General features: G+C 36.3%; 1 protein-coding gene across 4 annotated transcripts in view; it reads left to right on the forward strand.

The window, feature by feature from the left end:
- PTPRC (protein tyrosine phosphatase receptor type C) overlaps nt 1–26,162 on the forward strand; it is a 124,459-nt gene that overhangs the window by 92,579 nt on the left and 5,718 nt on the right. For all 4 annotated transcript variants that reach the window (XM_055319472.1, XM_055319473.1, XM_055319474.1 and 1 more), the window contains 14 exons: nt 5,429–5,537; nt 6,259–6,293; nt 8,177–8,286; nt 8,844–8,934; nt 9,025–9,101; nt 12,920–12,956; nt 13,051–13,148; nt 13,846–13,971; nt 16,160–16,317; nt 16,524–16,659; nt 18,541–18,690; nt 22,695–22,785; nt 24,038–24,171; nt 25,310–25,444. In XM_055319472.1, the coding sequence (XP_055175447.1) occupies nt 5,429–5,537; nt 6,259–6,293; nt 8,177–8,286; nt 8,844–8,934; nt 9,025–9,101; nt 12,920–12,956; nt 13,051–13,148; nt 13,846–13,971; nt 16,160–16,317; nt 16,524–16,659; nt 18,541–18,690; nt 22,695–22,785; nt 24,038–24,171; nt 25,310–25,444 (1,487 nt within the window). The remainder of the gene's footprint in view (nt 1–5,428; nt 5,538–6,258; nt 6,294–8,176; nt 8,287–8,843; nt 8,935–9,024; nt 9,102–12,919; nt 12,957–13,050; nt 13,149–13,845; nt 13,972–16,159; nt 16,318–16,523; nt 16,660–18,540; nt 18,691–22,694; nt 22,786–24,037; nt 24,172–25,309; nt 25,445–26,162) is intronic.

The following is a 26,162-nucleotide window of genomic DNA, read 5'->3' on the forward strand; positions in this document are numbered from 1 at the left end:
TTATGTAAATAAAATCTTACCTATTTACTTAGATAACATCTACTTTTTACTTATTTAAATTTTTTTTCTCGTTTTTATTTAATTTCAAGTTAGTTAACTATATAACGTAGTATTGATTTGAAGAGTAAAATTTCAGTAATTCATCACTTACATATAACACCCAGTGCTCAACACAATAAGTGCCCTCCTTAATGCTCATCATCCAGTTAGCCCATCCCCCCACTCACCTCCTCTCCAGGAACCCTCAGTTTGTTCTCTATAGTTAAGAGTCTCTTATGGTTTGCCTCTCCCTGTTATTACCTTATTTTATTTGTCCTTCCCTTCCCCTCTGTTCATCTGTTTTGTTTCTTAAATTCCACATATGAGTGAAATCATAAGGTATTTGTCTTTCTCTGACTTACTTCACCTAACAATACATTCTAGTTCCATCTCTGCCATTGCAAATGGAAAGATTTCGTTCTTTTTGATGGCTGAGTAATATTCCATTGTATGTACACACACCGCATCTTCTTTATCCATTCCTCGAGTTGATGACACATGAGCTCTGTCCGTAGTTTAGCTATTGTTGATAATGCTGCTATAAACATCAGGGTGCACGTCCCCCATTATATCTGTATTTTTGTATCCTTTGGGTAAATACCTAGTAATGGAATTGCTGGGTAGTAGAGTAGCTCTGTTTTTAACTTTTTGAGGAACTTCCATACTGTTTTCCAGAATGGCTATACCGGTTTGCGTTCCCACCAACAGTATATGAGGCTTCCCCTTTTTCTGCATCCTCACCAACTTCTATTGTCTCCTGTTTTTAATTTCAGCCCTTCTGAAAGGTGTGAGGTGGTATCTCATCATGGTTTTGATGTGTATTTCCCTGATGATGAGTGATGTTGAGCATCTTTTCATGTGTCTGTTGGCCACCTGGATGTCTTCTTTGGAAAAATGTCTATTCATGTCTTCTGCTCGTATCTTGACTGAATTATTTGTTTTTTGGGTGTTGAGTTTGATAAATTCTTTATAGATTTTGGATACTAACACTCTATTGAATATGTCATTTATAAATATCTTCTCCCATTCTATAAGTTGCCTTTTAATTTTGTTGATTGTTTTCTTTTTTTTTTTTTTTAATTTTTTTTAATTTTTATTTATTTATGATAGTCACAGAGAGAGAGAGAGAGAGGCAGAGACACAGGCAGAGGGAGAAGCAGGCTCCATGCACCGGAAGCCCGATGTGGGACTCGATCCCGGGTCTCCAGGATCGCGCCCTGGGCCAAAGGCAGGCGCCAAACCGCTGCGCCACCCAGGGATCCCCTGTTGATTGTTTTCTTTGGTGTGCAGAAGCTTTTTATCTTGATGAAGTCCCAGTAGTTCATCTTTGCTTTTGTTTCCCTTGCCTCTGGAAATGTGTCTAGTAGAAAGCTGCTACCGCCCAGGTGAAAGAGGTCACTGCCTGTCTTCTCCTCTAGCATTTGGATGGTTTCCTGTATCACATTTAGGTCTTTCATCCATTTTGAATTTATTTTTGTGTGTGGTATAAGAAAGTGGTCCCGTTTAATACTTCTGCATGTGGCTGCCCAGTTTTTTCAACACCATTTGTTGAAGAGACTGTCTTTCTTCCATTGGCTATTCTTTCCTGCGTTGTCAAAAATTAGTTGACCATAGAGTTGAAGGCCCATTTCTGGGTTCGCTATTCTGTTCCATTGATCTGTGTGTCTGTTTTTGTGTCAGTACCACACTGTCTTGATGATCACAGCTTGCTAATAGAGCTTGAAGTCTGGAATTGTGATGCCTTCTGCTTTGGTTTTCTTTCTTTCTTTCTTTCTTTCTTTCTTTCTTTCTTTCTTTCTTTCTTTCTCTCTCTCTCTCTTTCTTTCTTTCTTTCTTTCTTTCTTTTTATTTTTATCAACGTTAATTTGGCTATTTGGAGTCTTTTCTAGTTCCATATAAAATTTTAGATTATTTGTTTTAGTTCTTTGAAAAATGCTGATGTTATTTTGTTTTTTTTATATAAATTAATTTTTATTGGTGTTCAATTTACCAACATACAGAATAACACCCAGTGCTCATCCCGTCAAGTGTCCCCCTCCGTGCCCGTCACCCATTCACCCCCACCCCCCGCCCTCCTCCCCTCCCACCACCCCTAGTTCATTTCCCAGAGTTAGGAGTCTTTATGTTCTGTGTCCCTTTCTGATATCTCCCACACATTTCTTCTCCCTTCCCTTATATTCCCCTTCACTATTATTCATATTCCCCAAATGAATGAGAACATACACTGATGTTATTTTGATGCAAATTGTATTGAATGTATAGTTTGCTGTGGGTGATATATATGTTTTAATATTCATTCTTTCAATCCATGAGCATGGAATGTCTTTTGGTTTTGTTTGTTTGTTTGTTTGTCATTTTAGAGAAAGATCAAGCTTAAATGTGGCAGGGTTGGGGAGGACGAATTAGGGGAGAGGGGCAGAGGGAAAGGAATAGAAAATCTTAAGCAGGCTCCATGCCCAGGGCAGAGCCCACGCAGGGCTAGATCTCATGACCTCGAGATCATGACCTGAGTCAAAATCAAGAGTCAGTGGATCAACCCAACTGAGCCACCCAGGCACCCCTCAAATATTTTTCCATTTTTTTGTGTGTGTGTCTCCTTCAGTTTCTTTCATAAGTGTCCTACAGTTCTCAGTGTATAGATCTTTTACCTCTTTGGTTATATTTATTTTTAAGTATTTTATGATTTTTGGTACAGTTGTAAATGGAATCAGTTCCTTGATTTAACTTTCTGATGCTTCATTATTGGTGTACAGAAATGCAACAGATTTCTGTATGTTGATTTTATATCCTATGACTTTGCTGAATTTATGTATAAATTCTAACAATTTTTTTGGTGAAATCTTTTGGGTTTTCTATATAGAGTATCATATCATCTGTCAAGAGTGATAGTTTGATTTCTTCCTTGCCAATGTAGATGCTTTTTCTTTATTTTTGTTGCCTGATTGCTGAGGCTAGGACTTCCAGTACAATGCTGAACAACAGTGGTGAGAGTGGACATCCCTCTTGTGTTCCTGACCTTAAGGGAAAAGCTCTCAGTTTTTCCTCATTGAGAATGATATTTGCTGAGGCTCTTTGGTATATGGCCTTTATGATGTTGAAGTATGTTCCCTGTATCCCAACTTTATTGAGGGGTTTTATCAAGAATGGATGCTGTAGTTTGTCAAAAATTTTTTTTGCCTATATTGAAAGGATTGTAAGATTTTTATCCTTTCTTTTATTAACGTGGTGTATTACGTCAATTGAAGGGCAGATATTGGACCACCTCTGTAGCTCAGGAATAAATCCACTTGATCATGATGAATAGTTATTCTAATGCACTGTTGGATTTGATTTGCTAGTATCCTGTTGAGAATGTTTGCATTCATGTTCATCAGAGATATTGGCCGATAATTCTTTTTAGTGGGGTCTCTGTCTGATTTTGGAATCAAGGAATGAGTTTGGAAGTTTTCCTTCTATTTCTATTTTTTGGAACAGCTTCAGGAGAATAGGTATTAACTCTTCTTTAAACATTTGGTAGAACTCCCCCGGTAAGCCATCTGGCCCTGGACTCCTGTTTGTTGGGAGATTTTTGATTACTGATTCAATGTCTTGGCTGGTTATGGGTCTGTTCAAAATTTCTATTTCTTCCTGTTTCAGTTTTAGTAATTTATATGTCTAATTTCTCCCAGATTGCTCAATTTGTTGGCATATAATTGCTCATAATATTCACTTATAATTGTTTATACCTCTATGGTGTTGATTGTGATCTCTCTTCTGTCATTTGTGTTTTTATTTATTTGGGTCCTTTCTCTTTTCTTTTTGATAAATCTGGCGAGGGGCTTATAAATTTTGTTAATTATTTCAAAGAACCAGCAATGTTTAAACTGTTGCACCCACAGTCTTCCTGATCAGTCCATTAATTGTAACTCTATATGACTATTTCTCCTAACTCTAGAGGTGCCAACCTGGTCTGAACCACTGCCCTATTTTGCTTAGATTATAGCATTCTCTTAATTGTCATAAAAATCTGTAAAATGCACTAGTCAGAGCATATTACTTCTCTGTTCAAAATCTTGCAGGTGCTACCTGTTTAACTCAAAAACTAATGTATCCTTAAAATGGTTTCAGGGCCCTACAAATCTGAGCCTTGCCTCCTCCTACTCCCCATCGTACTCTCAGGTGGCAGTTCATGCTGCCTCACTCTCTCCACTCCAGCCACATGAGCCTCCCTGCTATTCCTTGGACATGCCCAGCATGCTCCTGCCTTTGGGTTCTTGTCCTAACTATACTCTGCCTCAAACATGCAACTTCCAAATACCTGCTTCGTTATCTCCCTCTCTTTCTCATAGTCTTTATTGTCTTCTAACTTCTCTTACCAAGTGCTTATTCATTATGTATATTGTTAAGTGTCTGTTTTTCCTCTCACAAAGTCATTTCCATGAGGACAAGGATCCTTGTTTTGGTCTCCAAGATATCTTAAGTACCTAAATCAGTGTTTGACATACAGTAAGATTCAACACTACTTTTTGCAAATCGTGAATAATTGCTATTTATTATATCCCAGACACTGTGTCACATTTTTACTGTAAATCAACTCATTTAACCTCATTTTAAGAATTAGGGAATGGAGTCACAAAGGTAATAAAGATTCTAGCCAATGTCCCACCTTGGAAGTGGTTGAGCTTGGATTGGAACCCAAGCAGTCTGGCTCTAGAAGTGAGGCCCTGGATTTCACTACATTCCTTTCTGCACTCCCATTGTATGTGAAAAGTGTAAGATATTAATCCAGGGCAAGGGATATTTCCAGTACATTCTCTGTTCTCTGGCTTTCTTCCAGAAAAGGCATGATTTCATGTCAAACTTTGGTGAAAGTTTACATCAGGATAAGTACTCCTAATGGTAGAGTGAAACAGTTTTGTCCCCTGTTAAATTGATTTTATACCTCAGTGAGCAGGTGAGAAATTTTATCTGTGTGGGACAGAAGCCTTTTGGATCCCTTTGGGAGACTATCTACTTCTGCACATAAAGTTAAACTATATGAGTTTCTCTCTGAGATTTATAATAACTAGATTACGTCTCTGATGCCTTCAAAATGGAGTGACTAAAAGAAAGAAGTAAGCTGAAATGATAGTATCACAGAAGGAATAGTATTTTGTGGAAGGAGAGTTTCTCTTCTATATTCTAGTTGTTCTCTTAAAGTATCAGATACTTTTATTTGTTTCGAATAGCATAGGCAAAACATGCAAAATCAGGGATTTATTGTATCTAGTATTATTTTAAAAATTTATTCTTTGAAAGCCTCAAAAGAAATGAGCATATTAAAATGAAAGTACTTTAAAGGTGATTATTCAAAGAACTCAGCAAAATATTTGATATAATAATCTTTCTTCATGTTATTTTTCAATTCTAGATAATTCTAGAGCACTGATTATATTTCTGGTGTTTCTCATCATTGTGACATTCTTAGCTCTGCTTGTTGTTCTCTATAAAATCTATGACCTACGCAACAAGAGGTCCAGGTAAGAGTTGATTTCAATATAATATAATAATTCTGAAAACACCAATCTAAGAGGTAAGTTTAAAACCAATTAAGTGAAGAATGAAAAGTAGCACAAAGTTCAGTTCATCAGTGAACTTGTGAACAAAAACTTACTGTAGTCTTCTTGGTTTATAGTAAATACTAATATTTTCTACATTTACTAATAATGTTATAGAGTTTTAAAAATAATAACCAATGAAAAGAATAGATATTTATTCTTTTAGTACAAAGTAGGTCAGAGGGATCTAGAAATGATAAAGGCAAAAAGAAAAGAGAGAAATACCTAGGGAATTATTATGTATTCCTTTGGCCAGGAACAACTGCATTTTATGAAAAATAATTCTCAAATAAAATAATTAAAAAATAAAATAATTTAGTCACTTACCTGAATTTAGCAGACAACCCTTGGTTGATGTCTTCCTCACTTACTTTTTCTTTATTCCTCTCTCTCTCCTACAACTCTTCATTCTTTCCTGCCTCCCCTGCCATGATCCTTCCTCCTCTCCTCCCCTTCTCTCCTCGTTCCCTCTTCCTCTCCCCTCGTCTCTCTTCCTCCTCTCCTTTCCTCTTTACTCCCTGCCTCCATTCCCTCCTTCCTTCAATAAATATAAAGTGAATTGATTCATTAAATATACATTGAATCCCAACTGAATTCTATGTTTCTTAAAAAATATATAAACTTACGCTTCTTATTTTCACAGTGATTTAGATGAAGAGCAGGAACTTGTGGAAAGGGGTAAGTATACTTACTTTTTACTGGTGAATATCCCCTTCATGTTTGAATCCATTCATTTTAAATAAGAATTCAACATTTAAAAAATATAATTTGGACTTATTCTGATGATATAATGATGAAACTTAATTCATTTATTATACATATATATTTTTTTATTTATTCTATACATATATATTGTGCCAGCACTGAAGATATGGCAGTGACAGGCCACAGACTCCACTCTTAAAGGGTTTGAAATCTAATAGAGGAAGACAGAAATATCAACAAATATGACAGTAGTTTGGTAAATGCCATAGTAATTGAATGTGTATGGTTCTATGGAAAGATAGAAGATAGAAGACTGTGAGTGGCAAAGGCAGCCATTTGGGTCTTCTAAGATTGTGGGGAGACATTAGATCAATAAATGAGGGAGTGGTGGATGGAAGAACAAATTGAAAGTCACAAAGCGGAAGACTTGGTAGTATGTGTGTGCAAGTGTGGTGGGATGGTGGCTGTTTCCACTAAAGGCCCACTTATGGACATGACAAAAAAGTTGCAATTTGACTTAGGAGAGGAAAGGAATTTCATTTTTCTCTTCTTTTTTCAACTGTTACATTGTTCCTTTAATATTTTAAATGTGATTTTTGATCTGGTAAAAGGGGGTGGAGTTAAAGATCGGAACTCTGTTTACAATAAAGGAAATGTATTTTCTCATATTCAAGACAGGAAAAATTTAAGAACTCCTATTACCCAAACTCCATAAAACCTGAAAGGTGGCCCTAATTTCAGAATGAATGAATATCAGAGATTCTCGGAGACCTAAAGAAGCAACTGTACATGGCCAATGTGATACTCGTGATACTCGTGGATAATAAATTTCCACAGACAATAAGATACCCTAGTGGACATCTTTCTTGATCTGAAAAGTTGAGAACACTAACATGAACAGAAGGAACATAATTTTTACATGTGTGACACTTCACATTCTCTTATTCTTCTGAAATTTTTGTTTTGCCATATACAATTGTAGTTCTTTATGGTTAATATGTATTTTTACTCTTTACTAAGTTATTATAAAAGCAGAGCATATAATGTGTTCCATACCCTGGAGGCATAACAAATTAACGAAACTTGTTTATGGCCTAGTGTAAAGGGAATATCAAATGAAGCTGAGTCTTGAGTAGAAGGTATTAATCATATTCTCTTATAACTATAGTATATAGCTAATAAAGTATAGTAATTCTTATATTGCATTACATATTCAAACTTTGGATTTAGGCAATGGAACACATAATAGTATTAGAATCTTTTTAACAAATAGAGTTACATGCTCATATGTGTATTCAGAAGACAAATTTGAGGCAGTTGAAAAGATAAATCAGGATGAGGAAAAATACAGAGACAGGGAGAGGAGTTAGGAGGTTGTCATTCCACAGATGAGAAGGACTGCTTGCACCTGACCAGGGGCAGAAGGGATGGGAAGGACCCAGTGACCTACTGGATATGCAGAGGGAGGGGGAAACTTTGGATAGCATGAAAGTTACAGCCTTAAATTAGTTTGCAAATGGTGATCCTGTTTCCTGAGATTTGAATACTAGAGTAAAGGAAAAAATTATTTTTACTTTGAACATTTTGACGTTGAGGTAAATGTGGGATAACTGTGTGGAAACTCTGGGAGAGAGTCTGAAAGGTTATTATAAAGCCCAGAAGAGGGCTGGAGCACAAGATTCAGATGTCATAGGCTTCTAGGTGAACCCTCGTATGGGAGTGAGATTTTCTGGGTGGAGTGTGTGAGGGAAGGAAAGAAATGAAAAATGGAATCCAAGCTATAAAGTTAGTGAAATTCATATGAACACTTGAAAGATCGACATAACCCTTGTCACGAATCCTTAATATGTTTAAAGATGATGAAAAACAACTGATGACTGTGGAGCCAATCCATGCAGATATTTTGTTGGAAACTTATAAGAGGAAGATCGCTGATGAAGGAAGACTGTTTCTGGCTGAATTTCAGGTGTGTGCTCCTCTTGATATATGATGAGAAATTTACTCAATTATCAACCTAAATTCTGTTTTAAAGTTATTATATAACTATTTGCCTTTGTAGTTTGTCCCACGTAACACTGCAACATAGTCAAAGTAGATATTATTAACATATTTATAGAACAAAAGAGAGACACATAGTCATGGAACTAGAAAATATTTCAAAATAATTCTTCTGCATATCATTATCAGTTATGAAGCTGTGTCACAAAACATATTTGGCTGGTTTTGTACTTGTAGTCTAATTAACTATCTAAGTATCTGTTTTTAAATGAATTTTCAAGTGGCAATTAATTCTGAATTTGCTCTTGCTCGTGGGTTTTATTCTCAAAGTAGCCCATCATTCATTTTCTAGGTGTTTTTTGCATAACAGTTAATAATGCTAATTTCAATTACCATACACGACTTGTTCATGAGCATAAAGGAAATACGTTATAGAATGTCTCCTTTGCTCAAAATGATCAGTGGCCAGGAGAAAATTATTTTTCTTGAATCTGCTGTGACCCAAAGGATCTTTATGTCTTTCAGAGCATTCCACGGGTGTTCAGCAAGTTTTCTATCAAGGATGCTCGAAAACCTTTTAACCAGAATAAAAACCGTTACGTTGACATCCTTCCTTGTAAGTACTCATTGAGAATTGGATTTACATGTATTTAGGCTACTTGATTATTCATTTTTTCATTTGTTTATATTTCTTTTCTTTGAACAGATGATTATAACCGTGTTGAACTCTCTGATATAAATGGAGATGCAGGGTCAAATTACATAAATGCCAGTTACATTGATGTGAGTAAAAATGCATAACTGCCCGATTATTTTACATCTTTGTTATTTCGCCATTGATCATTTTCATTTCCTTGTAATCATGCATTCCATCCGATTCCTTCTTTGTCATGGCAAAATTTTAGAAATATTATTAGAAATAATTTGTATGACGAGCGCTGGGTATTGTACAATATGTTGGGAAATTGAATTTTAAATCAAATAAAGAAAAAGAATAAATCTTTTTAAAGATCCGAAAAAAGTTAAACAAAAGAAATGGTTTGATGTAAACCCCTATTGTCACTGATATAAACAACAAAATCGTTAATATCTGCTAGGATAGCTATTGATGATTTGTTATTGGTACTGGGCATATTGTAGAATTTTTCTCCACCAAAAAATGATAGTAATAGTTAAAGTACTTGGGTGCCCACTATGTGTGGGGTATTAGACTAAAGGATCCATGTATGTATTTCTCATAAGAGCCCCACATTTGCCCCAACCACATGTACCATGCTCACTGCAGAGGTGAGGACTGGGAGGCTCTGGTGAATTAGTTATCCTTCCCTTGCTCAATCAGTACAAGATTGAGTTGGGATTTCAAACGCAGGTCTGTGTGACTCCAAACTTGTGCTTCGATTGTATAATATTGCCTTGCCTTTCAGCAGAGGTGTTCTCCATTGACCCAGATCATTGTATTTACTTAAAACCAAATATTGTATATGGTTGACTTATCCAAAATATTTTAAAATGTCACTTATTATTTAATTGTAAAATAAGTGATGAATCACACAATTTTTTTTTAAACTTGAGCAGTATAAAAATAGAGACTGAAAAAAATCTTCCTTCTGCCATTTGCCCAATGCCCCCATTGACCAGGTAACCTCTATGTTGCTTCTTCTTGATCCAGGCAGTTTCTTTATAAACAAGAAAACACCAACATTCTTTATCATCTCCTTTACCCAAAAATGTTAACATACTATTCACATTGTTCTGTGCCAGGCTTTTTAAATGTGGGTGATATATGTGCAAAACATCACTACAGGGAGTGGCAAATTTTTTTTGTATAAGGGGCCAGACAACAAGTATTTTGGGTTTTCCAGGACATACCACTCTGTCACAACTACTTAGTTCTGAAGTTTAGTGGCCACACTTTAATACATGATGTGAATGTGTTCCCGTTTTTGTTTTTGTTTTTTGTTTTTTTACAAAATCAGACGCAGGTTGTAGTTTGCTGACCCTGGTTAGAGCACTTGTACCTCTTTCTTCTATATTTTATAAATCATTCATGGTGTATCCAAATTGTGATTTAGTTAATCAGTTCCTATGTTAATGGACATTAAATGTGTTTTCTAATCTGCTTTTACCCACAATGGTTCAATGAATAATCTTGACTCATTATTTTACATGGGGTTTTAGTATATCTAGGATAAATCCCTCAAAGAAAAATTTCTAGGTCAAAGAGAATATGCATTTGCAATTTTTTTAAAGATTGTATTTATTTATTTTCGAGAGAGAGCACGAACAGAGAGGAGGGGGAGTGGGAGATGCAGATTCCCTGCTGTGCAAGGAGCCTCTTTGGGACTTGATCCCAGGACCCCAGGATCATGACCTGAGCCAAGGACAGATGCTAAACTGACTGAGCCACCCAGATTACATTTGCAATTTTAAAAGACATTTCCAAACGGTCTTCCACTAGGGTCATGTCAATTTACATTCCATCAGCAATGTACAAAGGGTGCTTATTTCCACAGACTGCCAAAAGGGTGACTAACAAAAAATTTTTTGACAGTCAAATAGTTGACAGTGTGTATCATGCTACTACTATATATGCTGGTGTGTAAGGTAATTCACAATATTTTCTTAAAGAAAAAAAATTGAAATTGAGGTTTGTTTGTTTGAATCTATGTGAATACATGAACGTTTAGTGGAATTGCTAAAATGGTCAAATCATATTTATCTATTTAGTCACATGATGTATTCATTTCCTAGGGCTGATATAGCAAAGTGCCACAAACTGGGTGGCCTCAAAACAACATAAATATATTCTCTCTGAAGTTCCTGGAGACAAAAAGTCCAAAATCAAGGTGTCAGCAGAGCCATGCTCCCTCGGAAGGGTCCGAGAGAGACCCTTCCTTCATCCTAATCTATGTTTCCATCCACCGTGACCTTCTTCCTTGTGTGCTTCTACCTCACTGTGTCACCTTTCTCCCATAAAGACACAAGTCATTAGGTTTAGGGCTCATCCTCCATGGGTATAGCCTCATCTTCCACAAAGATCCTATTTGCAAATGAAATCACATTCTGACTGGATATGTGTTTTTGAGGAATACATTTAAGCCTCTACACACAGATTATGCAAAATTATAGAAAAATGTAAAAGTATTTTTTTATGTGAATCATTCATGAGAGCTGGGATTTTTCTTCTCAAGCATTCTGTCCCTAGAGACAGCGCTCTATCCTATAGAAATGTCCTGCCTCACATCCCCTTTGTTTGATACATGACACGTTTTGTAACCTTATTAACTATTGCCCCTGTAAGTTCTCTCCCAAGCAACAAATATCTCTTCCATTGACATGTGGTCCTGGTAGTCACAGTACAATTACTTACTTTATTCCTTTTTAATATGATCATCAAAAGGCTTGTTTATAATGACAAACAAGACTTACAAATGTGAGGTCATCGTTTAAAAATAATCACTAGTACTGCATCATAATTTTGACTTATATTTTAACTGCTTCTGCTGGTAATTTCTGCAGGCTTTCACAATTAGCACTAATAAACTTTATTTCAGTGCATAGTGTTTCTTCCACATTGTTTTTCAACGTAAACTGAGAACAGATTTTTATAAGGATTTAGATAGTCTCTGGGAAAAAAAACTTATTATTTTTATTCAAATATATATGATAATTAGGGTATTGAGTTACACTTATTTTTCTCTACCAGAGCTAGGAGTTCCTGCAAAGCATGTCTTCAGCCTTTGGATAGTTGCTTGACGTACTGTGACCCCTCAATAAATGTCAAATGAGTAAATATATGAATAATACCATGTCATCAGGTAGAAGTTTCCAGAAGTTACTAATATTAATCCTGAATTTTTGTGTCCCATGTCACCATATTTCATCTAATGGGCAAAGGTTATCTCTCTGAAGAGCTTTCTGATTGCTGAGGTGAATTTAAGGAATATGGTCATTTGGAAGAAATTAGCACAGTGTTTTATCTGCCTCTGTACTCCTTCTCTGCTTTGGTGAAAGGAGTGGAAAAAGTAGACATTGTAGGTAATGAAATGAAAGTTATCGTGTCCCTTATCTACAAAGGCAGAGAAGAAGGCTAGGGAATCCGTGGTCTATCCCAGATAGTTAAAGGAAGAAGTGTGGGGATCATATCAGAATGATTTATTGAAAGAAATTGAGTAAAAATCCCAAAAGCAACCATACAGCTTGTAAGAAGGTTTAAATTGTAACAGATGGTACTGTAACGGTTGGCAGGACATAAAATAGAAGAATGTCTAGATTACTTTTGTAAATTGCTGCACCATCCCTGATGAGGATGAAGTCTAGTTTTTAAAATTGTTTTTGGGGAAAAAAATAAAATAAAGTTGTTTTGGGTATATAGCAAAGACACACGAAAGCCATGAATATTGTTTGTAAATGCTAACATGTTTGGCACAGTTTAATGAGTGAGCTTGAGTTAATAAAATCCCCCTTATAATCTGAAAATGTTCAGAGAAATCCACAAGAAACGGTGGGTCTAAATCAATTTCCTCTAACTCATAGTTTTGCATGTACGTGAGTAATTGAGTGTTCAATAAATTATACGCCTTTGTGTGTGTTTTGAACAGGGCTTCAAAGAACCCAGGAAATACATTGCTGCACAAGGTAATTTATCTGCTAGTCTAACATTCTTTTTTGAAAATTGTTTCATAGCACCTTGAAGAAGATATTTATCAGTTTGTATTTATTTACCTCCTAGGCCCCAGGGATGAAACTGTTGATGATTTCTGGAGGATGATCTGGGAACAGAAAGCCACAGTCATTGTCATGGTCACTCGATGTGAGGAAGGAAACAGGGTAAGACTCAAAGGGTGAAGATTGGGGTTAGGAAAAGGGGGTTGGATTGCATTTCGAAAAAACCATATATATGTGCTTAGTGACAAAAACAGACAGTTTTCCATTTTAGTCAGTGTAACACTTGATTTAAAACTTTTTATACCTGTAGAAAAATAAAATATGTAATACCGAAAGAGATGTATACATGAATACAGTTTAAATGTTTCTGCTTACTTGCTGGACTTACATTTGATTCCTATTTCTTTGCAGTATTGTTTTAAGAGTAGTGCATCTCAGTGAGGTGATTTCACAAGGACTTGTGAAAACTTAAAACTGTCCTTGGGGATATAGGTGGTAATTTATGTAATAGGACTTTAGGAAGGGTGAAAGCCTCCCCATCTTCCAGCCTGAAATCAACTGCATGCAATCACATCATTTCTACTGACAACCCAGCACATCCCCTTTAAATATGCAGCTAAGCCCGTAAGATCATCCTTTTACTAGGTAGTGTGAAGAAATCTTTCAGGACACATTAATGGGAAATGGAATACCTTTCAAGCATCGCAGCTTAAGGTGTACATGTGCTGAAAGGAGAATACACCAATGGTTTGAGAATTTCAGATGGATAACTTTTGTTGTGTTTGGTTTTTAAAAGAATTCTAACAAGCAAATTTGTTTAAATGAAAAACCAAAATTCTTAATGTTTTCTAAAATATAGAACAAGTGTGCAGAATACTGGCCATCGATGGAAGAGGGCACACGGGCTTTTGGAGATGTCATTGTAAAGATCACCGAGCACAAAAGATGCCCAGATTATATCATTCAGAAGTTGAACATTACAAATGTGAGTTTATTACATGACATTTATTTTCATATGGGTTGTCTAAAAACACAATTATGGAAGTAAGTGTAATATGAGAAAAAATATATTTAACAGCCTACAGGAGGAGGATTTGCATTGAAACAATAACATGGGCCAACGGGGTCAAATTAAACCTAGTTAAATCTACTGGTATCAAAAGTATTTGTTGAAGCTCCTGAGTGGCTCAGTCAGTTAAGCATCCAACTCTTGATTTGGGCTCAAGTTATGGTCTCAGGGTTGGGCCTGCTTAAGATTCTCTCTTCCTCTTTTCCCCATCCCACTCTGTTTCTCAAAAAACAAATTATATATATATAAAGTGCTGTGACTCTTGATGTATAAACAGCTCATTAATTATATTGACTAAATGATTGAATTATTGAATGAATGATACAATGGCCCTTTTCTCATTGGTCTGTTACCATTATGGAAAGAATATTTATACAAATGGCACAATTAGAGAGCTCTTTCTGCCTATAGGTCCTTTCCTTGTGCTTTAATAAAACCACCTTCTTGCACACACAAAAAACCCAAAACCAAATGGCAAAATTAAAGACTGTAAGAAATACAAAGTTCTAACTATGTAGTAAAGATAAAATGTTTAGTTCAGAAAAGAAAACTGTTAATATGACCTTAGATAATAGTTAAAATAGAGGTCCTCACACGTTATTGGATTTTTAAATTTTTAAACTTTTTTAAATTTATTTTTAAATTTATTTTTTAAGTAAGCTTCACTCCCAGCATGGAGTCCAATGTGGGGTTTGAGTTCACAACCCTGAGATCAAGACCAGAGCTGATATTAAGAGTCAGACACTTGGGGCGCCTGGGTGGCTCAGTGGTTGAGCATCTGCCTTTGGCTCAGGTCGTGCCTCAGGGTCCTGGGATTGAGTCCCACATCAGGCTCCCCACAGGGAGCCTGCTTCTCCCTCTGCCTATGTCTCTGCCTCTCTCTGTGTCTCTCATGAATAAATGAATAAAATCTTAGGGAAAAAAGAGTCGGACACTTAACTGACTGAGCCAGCCAGGCATTTCCTATGATTCCATGTTTATGAAAAGTCTAGAGTAGGCAAATTTATGGAGACAGAACATTGATTAGGATTGCTTGGAACTGTTGGAGGTGAAGCAGGAGAAGGGTTGACTGCTAATCAGTAAGTTTCTTTTGGGGGATAATGAAAATGTCCTGTAGTTCATGGTGAGGATTTTACAACTCTGGGAATATAATAAAAAATGCTATACTTTAAATGAATACATTTTTATGGTATGTGAATATATCTTAAAGTGGTTTAAAGATGCAAAAAAATATTCCTACCAATAGTACATTTCTTCCAAGGCCTTCTAAGGCTCCCATGGCATTAGGCCCCCAGAGGGCTGTGAGACAATGAATCTACCACCAATAGTTCATGGTAAAATACACGGTGGACTTGAGGCATGAGATCCCCAGGCCACATATATGGGTCCTATTTAGAGCTGGCTGCATTGATTGGTCTCATTCTTATTCTTAATTATATTCCTATCAGAAAATTACAAGCAACCAAATTTTGTTGTTTCTTCTGGTATCTAAATGTAGATGGTTCTTCTTCGTACCAGGTCAAAGAATTCATCTTGTAGTGGTTACTTTGACGTTGGAGCAAATATGAGCTGTAGTCTGGGGCTGACCTTCCTCAGGTGTCTCTCCACAGTTTGAGCTGACATTTCTAAATATAGGACGCCCTAAGAAATATAGCATTAACCAAACAATTTATCGGACTTTCTTCATATGAAGAAAATTAGCTGGCCTACCAAGTGGAAGTATTTCAAACAGCTGTGAGAACGGCCTTTACTTTATGTCTTTTTCCACCCACCTACATCTCCATTTTTTGGTGTGTGTGTGTGTATTTGTTTTTGTTGTTTGTTTTCGGTGTGGCGGCATGAAAGTTCCTAGCAGCTTCAGCTAACTTGTCATACCTTACTTACCTTACCAGTAAGTTATTGCTCACTGGTTCGTGCATGCCAACCTTGCATGACATCTCAACTACCAGTTATTAATTGGAAAGGAAAATGCAATCATGGCTGAAAAACTTGCATGAGGAGTTTTGGGCCCTGATGTTCTCTTCTACTTAATTTATGTCAGGTAGTCTGCCCTGAAAAAAAGAAAAAGAAAAAAATCTCACAGAAAATATTATCTCTTGCCTAGAAAAAAGAGAAGGCCACTGGAAGAGAGGTGACTCACATTCAGTTCACCAGCTGGCCAGACCATGGGGTGCCTGAAGATCCTCACCTGCTTCTGAAGCTGCGGAGGAGAGTGAATGCTTTCAGCAACTTCTTCAGTGGCCCCATTGTGGTGCACTGCAGGTAAGGGAACTCCCACAGCAGGCACCAGGGCTATTCCAGTCCTTCCTCTGGGGCAGTTAGGGACATCTTTCCCTTTGACAATTGCTCTTTTGGAAAACAGTCTGCAAGGAGAAACTTATATTCTTTCCTCTGCTTCTCCCCTGTCAGCTTTTCTACTCATTTCCCTACCACGATCATGCCTTCACTTTGTTTGTTTGTTTTGCCAGTGCTGGTGTGGGACGCACAGGCACCTATATTGGAATTGATGCCATGCTAGAAGGCCTGGAAGCGGAAAACAAAGTAGATGTTTATGGTTATGTTGTCAAGCTAAGGCGACAGAGATGCTTGATGGTCCAAGTGGAGGTATGTGCTAGCCTTCAATTACTATTCTCCCCTTTCATAAAAGGGTGGGTGGGAATGGTGATCTTAAAAGAAATCTAAATTCTTCTCAACTTTAAACAGTGGGTGAAAATGGTTTTATTTTCATTTCCTGAAAACTCAATCAACTGATAGGCACCAATCATAGTCAGAAGCATTTTGCATGTGGCTAAATGTGGCCGTAGAAGAAGGATGATTCTAAAATATATAAACAAATAAGCACATAAATAAATAATAAAATACCATTTAAGTGTGTCAGAAAGGAAAAATAAATAAATAAAAAACCAAAAACTGATTTGGCAGCAGCTCATTAAATTAAAGCCAAGGGGACAGAATAGTATAGTGATTAAGAGCCTGGATTTTGGAACTCGGCTTACAAAGTTCACATCTCACTTTTTGTTCTTAACACTGTCTATTCTTTCACACGTTTTTAATGTTTCTGTGCCTCAGTTTAGTCATCTATAAGCTGGAAATAATGATCTATTTACCCTGCAAAGTTATGATGAGAAGGAAAGTATGTAGGAAAGTATGTAGGCAAGTCCCTGGCACATGTATGTAGTCAGTAATTGTATGTGATGGCTATTATTGAAAATGACTGCATTCGAGCCAGCAATTCCACATGTATGTTTATATCCAAGAGAAGTACTTGGAAATGTGCACAACTAGAAACATGTGCAAGAATGTTCTTTGAATTCAGCACTGATAGAATAGAGGAGGAGAAGAAGAAGAAGGAAGAAGAAGAAGAAGAAGGAAGAAGAAGAAGAAGAAGAAGAAGAAGAAGAAGAAGAAGAAGAAGAAGAAGAAGAAGGAGGAGGAGGAGGAGGAGAGGAGGAGGAGGAGGAGAGGAAGAAGAGAGGGAAGAAGAAGAAGAGAAGGAAGAAAGAAAGAAGAAGAAGAAAAAGAAAAAGAAAGGAAGGAAGGATGGAAGGAAGGAGTATCTTTATTCATATCTCAGGGAGAAAAGGCAAAAAAATGTGGACATATGGACTCCATACAATGTATGCTCTGCTGCAGTTGAAAGGAATAATCTTGGTCTGTATCTATCTATGTGGTTAGATGCTCAGCTGTAAACCATGAGTGAATAAAATCACTGAATAAAACATATAAGATACAATTTATGGAATTTTAAGGAAGCACACAAAATGTACAGTGTTTAGAGATACATAGATATTAGTGTAGAAGTATAAAAAAAATTCAACCAGGAAAAAGAAAAAAGAAAAATTACTTCCTGTGGAAAAAGTAAATGGGGCAAAAGAATACAAAGTCAGGGAACTGGAGCTAGTGGTTAAAGAGGCTTGAGCTTTATCAGAAATATGTCATTTATTTAAAAATATTGGATTCAAATGTGATAAAAAAAAAGTTAGGAGCCGTTAAATGTAGATTTGGCATATTGTGGGGTTTTTTTTGATAAATTCCTCTATTTTAAAAGATTCTAAAAGACTCTTTTTAAAAATGTGTTCTATGGAATATTAAGGTGCATTCTTTTCTTCTTAGGTCCAGTGTGAAATTTGTTATAGTTTTATATGTCAGTGACTTGACTTAGTTGCTCAATAATAGTCACTGAAGGAAGTAACAGACAATGCTTTCTAATTTTTAGAAATAAAATAAAAGGCATTATATAGTAGATATTTAATCTTTTTAGCAAGCTATTTTTTCCTGGAAAAATATCTGATATGGAATTTGCTCACATTCCAGAGAACTGTGAGAGCCAAATTCCATAATATTCAAATGTCACATGTATCAGTTTTCTTTTGCATACATTGTATCAATATGGGCAAAATTATGGAGATGCGTAATTTATTTAAATGTGATTTATAGAACTGTAAATTATCAGTTAATTATCCACATTTTTCTTTGAAATTGTAGGCCCAGTATATCTTGATCCATCAAGCCTTGGTGGAATACAACCAATTCGGGGAGACAGAAGTGAGTTTGTCTGAATTACACCCGTATCTATTGAACATGAAGAAAAGAGACCCGCCCAGTGAGCCATCTCCACTAGAGGCTGAATTCCAGGTAATAATAGTGATAGCAATAATGGTAGTTACGGATAGCTTTCACTGAGGGCTATTTTCTAGCACTGCACTATACGTTTCACATGGTTCTCGAATTTGGGCCTTACCATAACCTACAGAGCACAGATGAGGAAACTAAGACAGAGAGTCTAAGAAAAATACCTGAAAACACACGGCTGTTAAGTAGGAGACTTGTTTAAATCTAGAAACGTGTCTACAGCCCACACTTTTAACCATTTTTCATTAAGCTGGTATAAAATAAAGCGTCAAAATAATAGTATATGCCCACAAAATTGGTCCGCCAAAGGCAATGTAGCATCTCACCTTTTAAAACGACATCTGGTTTTGGTTTGTAAAGGAAGTAATTAGAGGAGTTTATGACTACTTAGGAAGTTTAACTGGCTGAAGCTGGTAGACAGAAACTAAAAGATAAATACATGTGTCCTACCCTATTTATTGGGCCATTACTCTGAAAGCTAGCTTAGGATGTAGTTCGCTCATTCAGAGTTCTTCTCACTATCTCTAAATTAATTGTTCAGTTGTCAAAATAAAGTTTTATCATTTTTCTCTTATGATTCCCAGTGTACTGAAACGTTCAGTAAACTACCCAACTGGTCAACTTGGAGAGTTTATAAGACCAGGAACATGGTTTTAATCAGATGCAGAATTGTTTAACGTTTTGGTTCAAAGAGAGGATGAAGGGGGGGGTGCTGGTGGAGGTGGAGCATACACTAATCACCACGTAGCACAATCCACCCGAAGACCATGGTATCCTGGAGGAACTAGCAGGCTCCCAGAGTAGTCTTGAGTAGAAGGACGTTTAATTGTTGTTTTCTTGTTCTTTTAGCTGACACGTCAACCACATTTCAGTACGCTCACCCTGCTAAACTGCGTAAACTTAGATACTGTTTGTAAATACTTGTAACTTGAACATTCATATGTAAAGTCGCTAAAGAAAAGAGTAAATTCTGTGACTGAACAAATATGACTTGGTACTTGCTCTGTGTCAAGTACAGGTCTGGGCACAAGATTCAAAGTGGTTTGCAGGTAGACATGGTGATAGAGTGTAACTCAGGTCACAGGTACTGACTGTAACTGATAGAAACAGTGAAATTATTCATAAAGGAAGACAGAAAATAAGAGGAGAGATGTAAGTTACTTGGTAGATCTGGTGATAGGAAGTTAAGACAGTTCTTGTCAATTGTCTTTCTTTCTAGAGAGAGTAGGAAGCAAAATCATCAGTTAAAAGTTCAAGGGGACAGGAGTGAGTAGGGCAAAGAAGAAGTCATGCTTGAGGAAGGGAAAAGTATATGAAACAGTTATATCAACGTAGGAAAGCAGTCTCCCTAGACAAAGGTAGTGGATTGCTGGAAATTGTTGCTGGGTCATTTGAAATGTATGGTCATGAATTTAAAGAGAGTCCGTTGGTTTTATTGTTTTCTACAGAAACATTGAAAATAGGGGCTGTGTATACAGATAGTTGGGTTAAACTCATCTAGAATTTCTTAAAGTGACTGAAAGTTGGAGACAGACAAATAGGGGGTATTTGCGCATGAATGATATAGTGGTGGATGATACAGAGAAAACTGGCCAGAGAAGGGCATGGGGTCCATAAGGAAAGTAGTAAGGCCAGTATGTGGAAGGTTTTGATAGAATCCCACCTTGAGAGGCTGAAGATACTAGAATAAAGGAGTAGGGAGAAGAGGTAATTTTCAATAATGAAATGGTTGAAATTGTAATTTTTAAATGAATGTTTGAAATGATTCTTACAAAGCTAGATGGAGAAAGTGAATGGCAGAAGAGTGGAGGGAAGGGTGATGATAAGAGGTAAAGAAGCTAAGAATGGACCAGAATGTTGCATAGATCATCCTTGTCGATGTTGAAGTAACTAAGAATGATGACAGACAGATCTGGGGAGACAAATTAGGCAAATCTAAAACTAAGTGAAGTGGAGTTATCCAGTAATCAGTACCTGAAGCCTCTAAGAAAAGCCAAAGGAATGTGGCATGATGTTGGGAAAAATCAAAGCAGTTGGGCTTTTTGAAGGAGAAATGAATAGAAACGGTTTACACGTAGAAACAGCACATTAGATGTGATATATATGGGATATAAGTGGGGAATTCAGTGTTTTTTAAAAAGAGCTACTGTTGCATTTTTGGTGGTGTTCCCAAGGGACACTCAGGTTTCACCTGGTGCACAGGCCCCCACTCCCGCCCTTTCCCTTCCTCTTCCTCCTCCCCCTCCCCCAAGAAATGATAGGTGAAGGGACCTGTTGGGAGATAAGCATTAAGATGGATAGCAGTTTGCTGCTGACAGACCCTGAGTACCAGAGACTGGTGAGATATAAGAGACTGAGTTGCATTTGAGGATGACCATCTAGGTAATTATTCAGTAATAGAGCTCTAGCAAATACAATGCATTGGGGGCTGAGACTTGTTGCAGGGACTGAGGTGTGAAAAACCATTTGTGTCTTAAATGAAGGTAAGCCTTTGGCTTTATCTATAATACTGGGTATTGGTGGGAGGGCAGGGGCCACTGGGTGACCATTTTGACAAGCAAAAAGTGTGATGCCTTCCAAGGCAGTCAGCCTCCATGCAGTTCATTGGGGTGAGTTCAAGTGGCCTGGTATTCCATGATGAGGTCTTCACTCGGTGACACAGCAATGCATGGGGTTTGAAACAGGATGCCATGTTTAGTTTCAAAGAGCGCACCATGTTAAAAGATACATATATAGACCACACATACATCCATATGCACGTGTGTTTGTGCGTGTATAAAATCCTACTAAACTATATATGATGCAGTCTTTTGGTTTAGATTATTCATCCGCATGACAAATATTTATTTAAGGACCAATGGGAAGAAAGGGCTGTAGGCTGAGAGATCGTCCAGAGGAAATGACATTCACACTGATAGCTCAAAGGCAAGTAGATGTTAGCAGAGCGACAATAAGGGAAAAGGGTGGGCACAGGACACACGGAGTGAACAGACAACTCAGCCTCTTCCCAGAGTTGAGGAGGTCATGTGGCTGAGGTGGAAGGGGACCATCAAAGGGTGAGGCTGTCCTGACCATCAAGAATGCACCCCTAAAAGTTTTTTTGTGTAGTTGAACACTTTCTACCGATGAAGGCAGACTGCTGAGGATCCTCCGTGGGACTCTGGTTTGTTTTTTTGTTTTTTTTTTTTTTTTTTTTTTTAGTTTTTACTTCTTTTTTATTTTTTATTTTTATAAATTTATGTTTTATTGGTGTTCAATTTGCCAACATATAGAATAACACCCAAGGCTCATCTCGTCAAGTGCCCACCTCAGTGCCTGTCACCCAGTCACCCCAACCCCCCGCCCACCTCCCCTTCCACCACCCCTAGTTCGTTTCCCAGAGTTAGGATTAGAGCAGGTGAGATTGAAGATCAAGAGGCCAGTTAAGAAACTGTTGATGTTGTCAAGTGAGAAATGAATGTGGGACGTACCAAGTAGAGGGAAAGCTAGAGGATTTGAGAACCTCACCAGCAGAAATGATGTCTTGCTGACTGATTAGCTACTGTAAATGGGAGGGAAAGCAGTAGGGAAGGCATAAACCAATGAAGTATCAATTATTGGAAGCACGAGCCAAGCCTTCTGTATCTGGAGAGTTTATTACTCATCATTTACAATGATGTACCGCTGCAATATGGATAATCATCAACATCTGTACAGTGCTTCAACTTGTACAAGAACAAACCATACTGTTTTGTTCTCCAGCAGCTCTTAAGTAGGAAACCTATTTTGTTATAAAATTGGATGCATTGGGTCCAAACTTGCCATGTCAAAAATATTAAATGCCTGAAAAAAAATAAAAGGAAAAATTCAGAGGCAAACTTAAAAATTATGAACTATAAGGAATGCATACAAATTTCACAAACCTTAATGACATACTTTTCTTTAGGGAACATCTTTGGCCACAGTAATAAACAAAACCACAACTCACATCTTAACAATGGTGTTCCATTCTATTTTCTCACTCTCAGAGACTTCCCTCATATAGGAGCTGGAGGACACAGCATGTTGGAAATCAAGAACAAAATAAAAGCAAAAACAGGAATTCTTACATCATTCCATGTATGTAGAGTATTTTATGTTATTTTTTTTTTAGTATCAGATAAAATTAAACTCTTTTTCAGGTATGTTTAATGTAAGATGTGCACACACAAATGATTTTGAAGCAAGTTTTCAACATTGGGTTGACAGTAAAAAATAACTGTCTATTTAAATTTAATTATAGCAAATACTTTTCACCCCAAACCTTTACAATAGACTTTGGAGGATAAACTGAATCCAGTATTTTCCTTCTACCAGTTATTTTAGAAATGGGCTGTCAGAAAGACATAACCTCTGAAGCTGAGAGGAAAAAGGCCAAGTCCTCTTTACTAGTCCTCTCTCATCTTTAGCTAATTTCAGGTATTTGCTTCAGGGGAATTGCCAATAGCAAACATTACTTCCTTTTTTCCTTTCTGTTTTCTTTTTATCCCTTCCTCCTATCTGGGAGATTAACCGTAGATAAAAAGTACCATGTAAACTGTTAATCATCAAGTTTAGTAGATCAACAAAAGTACAATTTCAATACTTGAATTCTGTTACCTAAGAATACTATAGTACTATATCTGGTACAACTTTAATTTTATTCATTTGCATAAACTAAAATTAGCATGGAGAAAATATAACCCAAGCTAATCAACTAGACAACCAAATGCATCATATTAAAGATTGGTTGACCTAGTTAATTTCTGAAGTCCTTATAAATATGCATTCAAAATCTGGAATTGATGGTGATGTAGCTAATCAGATCACTTGATCAGGGTATTATAGACTAAAGAACTAGAAAAACAGTGAGAAATTATGGACTAAATAATTTTTTTGATCAAATAATAAATCAACTGAGATACCTATTTAACTAAGGTTGTTAATTTGCTGTTAGTAGGATATAATAGAGAAATTAGATTTTTTACCTAAGCTATGTATTTTTAAAATTTTATATATGTATTTTTAAACATATCTAGCACAATGATGATATTTCATGGAAAATGAAAGTAGGTGTGTCAAAGATTGAGCGATCATATGGAATATTATGATATCTATTTGTTGTTTAACATGGTGTTTTATCCCATTTTTTTTCTAGGAACTTTTTTGAAAGCTTCTTTTTCTTAGATTTCTTTTTTATAATTTGTTAATCAATATGAACTGAATTTTATGTAGGGTCTCATTTCATGTACATTTGCATAATACAATCTGTCACTTCTTTAATTTCACATGACAATCAAGCAGAGATTTGAATTTTTTTAAAGAAGACTTACTACTAATTTATCTTACATAGATGACTTTAACAGAGTGCCACTTAAACATGAACTGGAGATGAGCAAAGAGAGTGAGCATGATTCAGATGAATCTTCTGATGATGACAGTGACTCAGAGGAAACAAGTAGATACATCAATGCGTCTTTTGTAATGGTAGGTACTTAAATTTCCAAAGCCCAAGATCTAACCCTTTAAAAAATGTATTTTAAAATACATCGTAAAAAAAATCTATATTTTTATGGCCATTCATTAAGTGATTTTCTAAAAGAATGATGAGCTTGGCCATAACTATATATTGATTGATACAAAAGTTTCAATTTTATTTTAATTTATTTATTCATGAGAGACACAGAAAGAGAGAGAGGCAGAGACAGAGGCAGAGGGAGAGGCAGGCTCCTCACAGGGAGCCCGATGTGGGACTCGATCCCAGGACCTGGGATCATGACCTGAACCGAAGGTAGATGCTCAACCGCTGAGCCACTCAGGTGTCCCTCAATTTTTAATACTATATTTTAACTTACTGAAAGACTTAAAGATATTAAAACTTAATGTGTTGATATGAAATAAGACAATGCTTATTAGTTACAATTGATGGACCCATAGGACTCTTCATACGAATTTGAAAAATAATACAATTTGAGAAAATACAAGTATTTGAAAATGTTTATACTTACTCAGATACACAAATTGTAGGCAAGTAAGAATTTGCATATTTGCATAGCTAAAAAATTTCATTCAGATTATCTAAACTATTAGATGAGTCTGTGTCACATAACCTTTTTTTCTTTTTTTAATAAATAGAATTCTAACAAGGAAAAATACTTTTTGCATATATACCAAGTTGGATTTATTTTCCAAATTTTTCTAAAACACACTTATAGAATATTAGTTTATATCTAAGTTATCAAAAATAAATAAATAAATAAATATAAGTTATCATAAGACTGTGTAGACATCAACTAGAGACATGATGAGGATCAAATAATTATGTATTTTTTTTACAACCACATTTACTTTTTTTAGTTCTTTTTGGAAAAAAACTTGTTTTGTTAAGATGTTCTAAACTTGACTTCATATTATTAGCTAAGTATTATCATTAATGAAATAAGATATTAATTAAGTAAGTATAGACATCATACTGTTTCTTGGGCCTAAGGATCTTAGGGTTTTTATGTAACAACATTGGTATCAAATTAAGTGACGATATTTTCAAATGGTTATTTTAAGAATCCATTGCTCTCTCATCAGTGAGCGAGAGTGACAGAATCTTTTTCTCCCTCTCTTTTTAAAGAGTTACTGGAAACCTGAAGTGATGATTGCTGCTCAGGGACCCCTAAAAGAGACCATTGGTGACTTCTGGCAGATGATATTCCAAAGAAAAGTCAAAGTCATTGTTATGCTGACACAGCTGAAGGATGGAGACCAGGTTTGTGTCTTTAAGAATATATATATATATTTTTTGTCTTTCTGTCATAAAATATCATTCTCCATTCTCGTATTGCTTGATTGCTCTACCCTAGGATTTTTGACCCTTGTGTCACAAAGTTGCCTTTGTTCATTCTTCCCATCTTCCATCCAAGTGTTGGCAGTTGGCATCTCATGTCTGGGTTCTCCCGCCCTCCTTTCTCTGGTCCTACACACCGTCTGTGGATCGTCTAGTGCACAGCAAGCCCAGCATCACTGCTTGCTACAAACAAGCAACAGACACATTTTCCTTCTATTTTCTTCAAATGAAAACCAAACTCCTCAGTGTGATATTTAAGATCCTCAATAACCAGACCCTCATATATCATTCCATTTTCTTCATTTTTTTAATGTTTTCCATAATTTCTATTCTGGAGAAGCAGATTTCCTGACTGAATCTTGACACCATTTCATTTTCATCACTGAGACTTAATTTACTGGCATTCCATATGTCTAAATGTGTCCTCTATTCCCATTTTGATCCTTTTCTTCTAGCTAAATAGAACTCCTGAAAGATTTATCTACAAAATGCCTTCTTTATGTTCATATAATATTTATAATCATGAAGTTGGAGGTGAGCCTAAGATCTCATCTGATCTGCTTAATGCCTGAGCTGTGTATTTGATCTTTTCCTTAATACCTTGAGTTATCAAAATCTCATTGGTAATAGACGCTCCATA

Source organism: Nyctereutes procyonoides, unplaced genomic scaffold (assembly GCF_905146905.1).
Source record: "Nyctereutes procyonoides isolate TBG_1078 unplaced genomic scaffold, NYPRO_anot_genome, whole genome shotgun sequence".
NCBI classification, from domain to species: Eukaryota; Metazoa; Chordata; class Mammalia; order Carnivora; family Canidae; genus Nyctereutes; species Nyctereutes procyonoides.